General features: G+C 42.0%; 1 protein-coding gene across 1 annotated transcript; it reads left to right on the top strand.

Moving 5' to 3' along the window:
• The first annotated feature begins 217 nt into the window (after positions 1 to 217).
• On the top strand, positions 218 to 1,420 carry LOC132031625 (uncharacterized). The gene has a single exon (XM_059421589.1). The coding sequence runs from the start codon at positions 218 to 220 to the stop codon at positions 1,418 to 1,420; it is 1,203 nt and encodes a 400-aa protein (XP_059277572.1).
• Positions 1,421 to 7,640: the final 6,220 nt, after the last annotated feature.

Below are 7,640 nucleotides of genomic sequence, written 5' to 3'. Positions count from 1 at the left end.
CTATATAACCACTTCACCCCAATATAGCCCAATGTCTGTGTGCTACGCACAACCCGGCTACCAAGCTCCACAACCAAATTATCAAATACCAGCACCAAGCAACCGAGCTCCACGACCAAATTATCGAATGCCAGCACCCAATAACCAAGCTCCACAAAACCAGACTTTCCAAAACTAGCCTCCACCAGCAAACTATGAGGCACCCCAAAAGAAACCTATGAGAGCATTCACTCCTTTGCCAGAATCAAGGACTAGTTTATTTGCCAAGCTAAGAGATGCCGGGCGAATGAATGTTGTTCCACCAAAACCTGCTAATCCCACGGATCGATGGTATAGGCCGGATTTCACTTGCGCCTATCATTCTAACCAAGTTGGCCATGCCACCGAATATTGCATAAACCTAAGGCACAAACTACAAGATATGATTGACAATCATGAGCTTATCCTGGAACCAACACCTCCAAATGTGGACACAAATCCGCTCCCAAAGCATGGAGGGAATCAAATTCACATGATAGAAAGAGGTGATGAATGGGAAGAGAGCCCTGCGATAATTCGTCCAGATATTGAAGGGTTGGAAAGCACCGTCGCCTCGTTGTCTTTACAAGAGCGAAAAGAAGTGTTAAGCCCTTTGACAAAGAAATCGAGACATCGTCGTAGCCAAAAGAGAGCCTTTCGTGCTCAAATATCCCTCAACATAGTCGCTCGAATTCATAACGAGCCATTCATACTCAAAACATCAGGACCAGTTGAGAATGCACCCTTTGTGATCAAACCGCCGCACCAGATGATGGTCAATAAAGAAAAAGAGATAGCTGTTGTGGTTCAGGGTATGACCAGGTCAGGAAGGTGTTATGCCCCAGAAGAACCTGTGCTCGAAGCGCCACATCGCGAAAACCCTAAAAAAAGACCAATCACCGAAGGCGAAGCTGAAAACTTTTGGAGGCAAATGCCAGTCAAGGATTATTCGATTGTTGAGCACCTGCATAAGACTCTGCCAAGGATATCAGTAATGTCATTATTACTCAGTTCATCTCAACATCGCTTAGCCTTAATGAAAGCTTTGGATGAAGTCCAAGTGCCCGCCGGCACTACAAGTGAAACATTGGCCGAGATTGTGGGGTATGTTGTACGAGCGCATAGGCTATCATTTTCTGATGATGAATTACCAAGGGAAGGGAAGTCCCACAATAAAGCCCTGCACATAACAGTCAAATGCCGTGACAAGATTATCCCTCAAGTGCTGATTGATGGAGGGGCTGGGTTGAATGTATGCCCTGTGACGACTTTGAAACAACTCGGGTATGATGTTGGCAAGATCCGTCAGAGTCGAACCAATGTAAAAGCTTATGATGGCGCAACCAGCGACCCAATTGGAGAAATAGATCTACACATACAAATGGGCCCGCGGAGTTCGTAGTGGAGTTCGTCATCATGGACATCAAAACAAGCTACAACCTATTATTGGGCCGACCATGGTTGCACGCCGCCGGAGTTGTAGCATCTTCGTTACACCAGTCTCTCAAATTCATATGGGATGATCAAGAAGTCGTGATTCACGGTAAAGGAAGTGTCCACAACTATCCGGACAACTCCGTACCAGTCATAGAGAAGTCACCAGTTGGTGCTGATTTTCACACCGTTGAACTAGCCATGATAGATCGTAGGGGAGATGATGAAGATATCCCTATGCCACTGGTCTACAAAATGGTTGCTACAACTATGATAAGGAGTGGGTTTGAGCCCGGGAAAGGTCTGGGAAAGAACTTACAAGGAATCAAAGAACCAGTGAGTATAAAAAATGGGAAATATCGATTTGGGGTTGGATACGAGCCATGTGAGGCAGAAGAAGAAGAAGCAGAATATGGACCAAGAGGTCCCGTTGAAATGAGAAAGCCATTCCCTCATCTATACCAGTCCTTCACAGCATGCCCATTGAGTCACAACAGCGAAGATCCAGAAGAGGGTTTAAGGACGTTGTTTTGGGAAGAAGAATGCGCAACCATCATTGAAGAATGCTTTGAAGCATTAGAGATTCGTCATGCTGAACCAGGAGAAACAACAAGTGGATGGACTTCTACCCCGTTGTTCACTCTGCGGTAGAAAGAATGCTCATTTTAAAAAAAACGGCGAAAGTCGGCTTTGAGGCCCGGCTTGTCGCCTTTTCATGTTTCCTTATTACGTGTTGTTTAATAACGGAAATGGCTCGATGTTCCATTCCGAGTCAGGACCACAGTTTGTATCACTCTTTTTAAATTTCAATGAAAACGCCTCAAAGTTTACAATAAGACAAAATCGTTTTACTTTACCTATATATATATATATATATATATATATATATATATATATATATATATATATATATATATATATATATATAATTAAAATTGCTTTTACATGATTAATAACCGTGTTATTTTGTTTTACAGTAATAATACAGAGGCCACAAATAATGTCATGACATGTTACGAAACAAGTAAAAATGACGACGAACAAAATGACGATCAAGAAGAAGAGATAACCGAACCAGAAGGGTTGATAGATGTCGAAGAAGAATACGAGAACAGACCAACGCCAAACCTAGAGGAAACAGAGGCAGTTAATCTAGGAAATGAAGAGTTGGTTCGGGAAACTAGAATAAGTGTGCATTTGACAGAAGCTGAGAAAGAAGGGTATCAGAGTTTGTTGAAAGAATATGAAGATGTTTTCGCTTGGTCATACGCCGATATGCCGGGTTTGAGTACGAACATTGTTGCCCATAGGTTGCCGATCCTTGAAGGATTTGCCCCGGTAAAATAGAAAATTAGGCAACCTAAGCCTGACATCAGCATCCGAATTAAAGAAGAAGTAGAAAAATAGATTCAGTCGGGAGTTGTTGAGGTGACACCATACCCGACCTGGTTAGCAAACATAGTCCCGATACCAAAGAAAGATGGGAAAATAAGGATTTGTGTGGACTATCGTGATCTTAACCGCGCTAGCCCAAAGGATAATTTCCACTCCCAAACATTCACATACTCATTGATAACTGCGCCAAGCATGAGGTGCAATCTTTTGTGGATTGTTACGCGGGCTATCATCAGATATTGATGGATGAAGAAGATGCTAAAAAATGGCATTCATCACACCATGGGGAGTGTATCATTACCGATTAATGCCTTTTGGACTCAAGAATGCCGGCGCTACTTACATGAGGGCGATGACCGCCATCTTTCATGATATGATGCATAGAGAGATTGAGGTGTATGTGGATGACGTCGTCATCAAATCCCGAGTGGGTGAGGACCACCTCGAACATTTAAGAAGATTCTTTGATAGACTCCGCAAGTACGATTTGAAGTTGAATCCTGCAAAATGCGCATTTGGAGTGCCTGCTGGAAAATTACTAGGATTCATAGTCAGTCGTCGTGGTATTGAGTTAGATCCCACAAAGATCAAAGCAATCCAAGAACTCCCACCGCCAAGAACAAAGAAAGAGGTCATGAGTTTCTTAGGAAGGTTGAATTACATTGGACGCTTCATCGCCCAGTCCACAGTAATCATAGAACCAATCCTCAAACTCCTCAAGAAAGATGCTCCAACTAAATGGACGGAAGACTGTCAGAAAGCCTTTGACACAATCAAAAGATACCTATCAAATCCACCCGTTTTGGTCCCGCCAAGGTCGGGAAGTCCTTTGCTGCTATATATGTCAGTATCAAAAAATGCTTTTGGGTGCATGTTGGCACAAAATGACGAAACAAGCAAGAAAGAGAGAGCCATCTATTACATCAGTAAGAAGTTCACACCCTGTGAATCCAGATATTCCTTGGTGGAAAAGACGTGTTGCGCTCTAACTTGGGTGTCTCAGAAGTTGAGACATTATATGGCTACATACACGACCCATTTGATCTCAAGAATGGATCCCCTAAGGTACATCTTTCGCCAGCCTATGCCCATAGGGAAGTTGGCCAAATGGAAAATGCTATTAAGTGAGTTCGACATTCAATACGTCGCACAGAAAGCAGTTAAAGGGCAAGCATTGGCAGATTTACTGGCGGGAAGTCCGGTAGATGACAATCCCGTACCTTTGTGGACTTACTTACCGGATGAAGAAATAATGACAATTGAGGGCGAAGAAAATGAAGATGAATTAGGATGGAAAGTATACTTTGATGGAGCGGTCAACTTTAAAGGATCGGGAATTGGAGCCGTCTTGGTTTCAGATTCACGCCAATATTATCAAGTGGTAGCCAAGTTGAGCTTCAATTGCACTAACAACATGGATGAATACGAAGCATGTATCTTGGGTCTACGTTTAGCCCTCGACATGGATGTGAAAGACCTTCAGGTAATTGGCGATTCGGATTTGTTGATTCATCAAGTTCGAGGAGAGTGGGCCACCAAAAATGAAAAGATCATACCGTATGTTGGACTTGTGCAAAGATTGGCAGATCGGTTCCAAGAAGTCAAGTTCAAACACATACCAAGAACCCAGAATGAGTTTGCTGATGCATTGGCAACAATAGCATCCATGATTCAGCATCCCGACAGTAGATACATTGATCCTGTCAAAGTTGAAATCAGAGATCAACCAGCCCACTGTGCTTTTGTAGAGAGAGAGGCGATGGAAAACCTTGGTACGTTGACATTAAAATGTTCTTGGAGAAAGGAGAATATCCTGAAGGAATCACCTTAAATCAGAAGAAGACTATCAGGAAGTTGGCGAATGGTTTCTTCCTCAACAAGAATGTCCTGTACAAAAGAACCCCGAATTTGGGATTGCTTAGATGTGTTGACTCTGTTGAAGCTACAAGATTGATTGAAGAAGTACATGCCGGAACCTGTGGGCCTCACATGAATGGGTTCGTGCTAGCAAAGAAAATCTTAAGAATAGGTTATTACTGGATGACCATGGAGAATGATTGTAGCAAATTCGTCCAAAAATGCCACAAGTGTCAAATTCATGGAGACTTGATAAAGGTTCCTCCAACAGAACTGAATGCTATGACGTCGCCTTGGCCATTCGCCGCTTGGGGCATGGATGTCATAGGACCAATTGAGCCAGCTGCGTCAAACAAACACCGCTTCATTTTGGTCGCCATAGACTACTTCACCAAGTGGGTGGAAGCAACATCTTATTCATCAGTAACAAAGAAAGTAGTCACAGATTTTGTGCGCAATAACATCATATGCCGATTTGGTATCCCAGAATCAATCATAACAGACAATGGGGCTAATCTGAATAGCCACTTGATGAAAGAAATGTGTGCGCAGTTCCGAATCACTCATCGAAATTCAACCGCATACCGGCCACAAATGAATGGGGTTGTGGAAGCCGCCAACAAAAACATCAAGAAGATCCTCAGAAAGATGATTGATAACTACAAAGATTGGCATGAACAACTGCCTTATGCATTACTGGGATATCGCACTACTGCTAGAACTTCAACTGGGGCCACTCCGTACCTGTTGGTGTATGGCACTGAAGTAGTAATACCAGCCGAAGTAGAAATCCCTTCACTTCGAATAATACAAGAAGCTGAGTTGGATGATGCAGAATGGATCCGCAAGAGGTATGAGCAACTGGCTTTGATAGATGAAAAGCGAATGATTGTTGTTTGCCATGGTCAATTGTACCAACAAAGAATGGCGCGAGCTTTCAACAAGCATGTGAGAACTAGGGTTTTTCAAATTGGGCAATTGGTGCTCAAACGAATATTCCCAAACCAAGAAGAATACAAAGGAAAGTTCGCACCAAATTGGCAAGGCCCCTATATGGTGCGAAAGGTACTATCAGGAGGAGCTGTGGTACTTGCTGAAATGGATGGTCAAGAGTGGCCAAGAGCAATAAATTCAGATGCCATCAAGAGATACTACGTGTGAAGAAGAAGATAACTACGAAGATTCAGAGTTTTTATAGTTTATGTTGCTTTAATTACATTTCCTTTGCTTATAATTTTGCATTTTCCTTAGAAAAACGAAACCCAAAATTATGTGCGAACTACGCAAGGACCTGATTCCTTATACTTATAAGGGGATATGTAGGCACTTTTCCAAGCTCAGTCGCTTTAACCAAAAATCCAAAATTATGTGTTTTGAACTACGTTATAACCTGATTCCCATTTGGGATACTCGCTCTTTTGAGTTCGGTCTTACAAAAAAAAATTCCAATATGTTTACCCCGAACTACGTTTCGACACCCGATTCCCGAAACGGGATACGTAGGCTCTCTCCGAGCTCGGTCATTCCAAACAAAATTCCCAATAAACCTTAGGAAACCTCGAAATGTTTTAGAGAGAGAAAGAGGAAACCCCACAAGGAAACTGGGGCGAATTTTGAGAGGTATTCTTTAAATATATTTCTATGGGGCGAGAATTTTTTGAGAAGGATCTCAAAAATTCCTCAAGCACGGTGAAATCAAGAATTGACAAGTACACACTTACACTGGGGCAAAATTTTTGAGAGGGTCTCAAAAATTCCTTCGACATAGCGAAATTCAAGTCGGTATAAAGATGTATACAAACTGGGGCAAAATTTTCGAAAGGGATTTGAAAATTTCACAAGTCAAGATCAAGAAGGAGGAAAGAGATGGGAGACCTTGTTTGAGTAACCAATGTCATGACATTAAAAGGGCGTGTGTAAAATATATCATTTTCAAAATATATATAATATACCAAAATACATATATTCTCCAAAAATCATCGCCCAAAAAATTTTCAGCTTTGCTAGAAAAATAAATGATGTTAAGGAAAATGAGCATCCTTTCCTGCCAAAATGTGAATGGGAGAAGTCCATGCGCAGGGAGAGCGGTCGACCATATAGAAAACTGACAATTTTTTTGTGGATGCAGGAACAAGCAAGCATGGATGTTTTACACTAACTCGTTTGCTAGAATGTTTAAAATAGGGTGACGACAACAAGCCAAGTGAAGAAGAAGCTTCAAGGAATAGCGGCGCAAAAGAGTGTACGAAAGGGTAATGAAGCCCTCCCTAAGTAAAGTTTGCTTTACGCTGATAAGTTTGTTCATTTTGCAGAGCACGAAGATTTTTACAAAAGAAAAATTTTAAAGACTACTGAAAGATATAATCACGGTACCAAAAGCTTGGTCTCCACTAAATAGTATTGTGTCAAGGTATTGAGACCCCGACCTAGACGTCGCATGGCTTGCCTTGATACATTGACTGAGTGGACGTCATAAAAATCTAAAAATTTAAAATGACGCGTTGATATCGGTATCGAAATGCCGTATTCACAATCGAGTCTAGTCCTTTTGGAAGATGTGAACCCTGTCGACGGGCGGGTATTCTTCCCCAGAGTCAAAAAAGGAAGGTGTCAATCTTGCCACCGAGGTAAGCTTCATTCCTCAAAATGACGATATGGATTAAACGACTACGTGCCGAAAGGGCTGAGTCGTCATCCATATATATAGCCAAAAATAGGTAGCATAATTCCGAGGTTGATGTCCACAATCGTTGAAATACGAATGTGATTCCTACATCAAGATTTGCGGTCGCTATCGCAGTCTATTTCAAGTTAACGTAATCATGGTTCAGGGATAGTGGTAGTCATGAGAAAAGGCTCCGCACTTGAATATGCAGTAGTTAACTTGAATATTCTGACTAAATGTTGTAATTTTGGACACAGAGGTTAGTAGTCAT

This window comes from Lycium ferocissimum, chromosome 9 (assembly GCF_029784015.1).
Source record: "Lycium ferocissimum isolate CSIRO_LF1 chromosome 9, AGI_CSIRO_Lferr_CH_V1, whole genome shotgun sequence".
In the NCBI taxonomy this organism is placed as follows: Eukaryota; Viridiplantae; Streptophyta; class Magnoliopsida; order Solanales; family Solanaceae; genus Lycium; species Lycium ferocissimum.
Note: the sequence above shows the minus strand (reverse complement) of the source record. Positions and strands in the feature narration are given on the sequence as shown.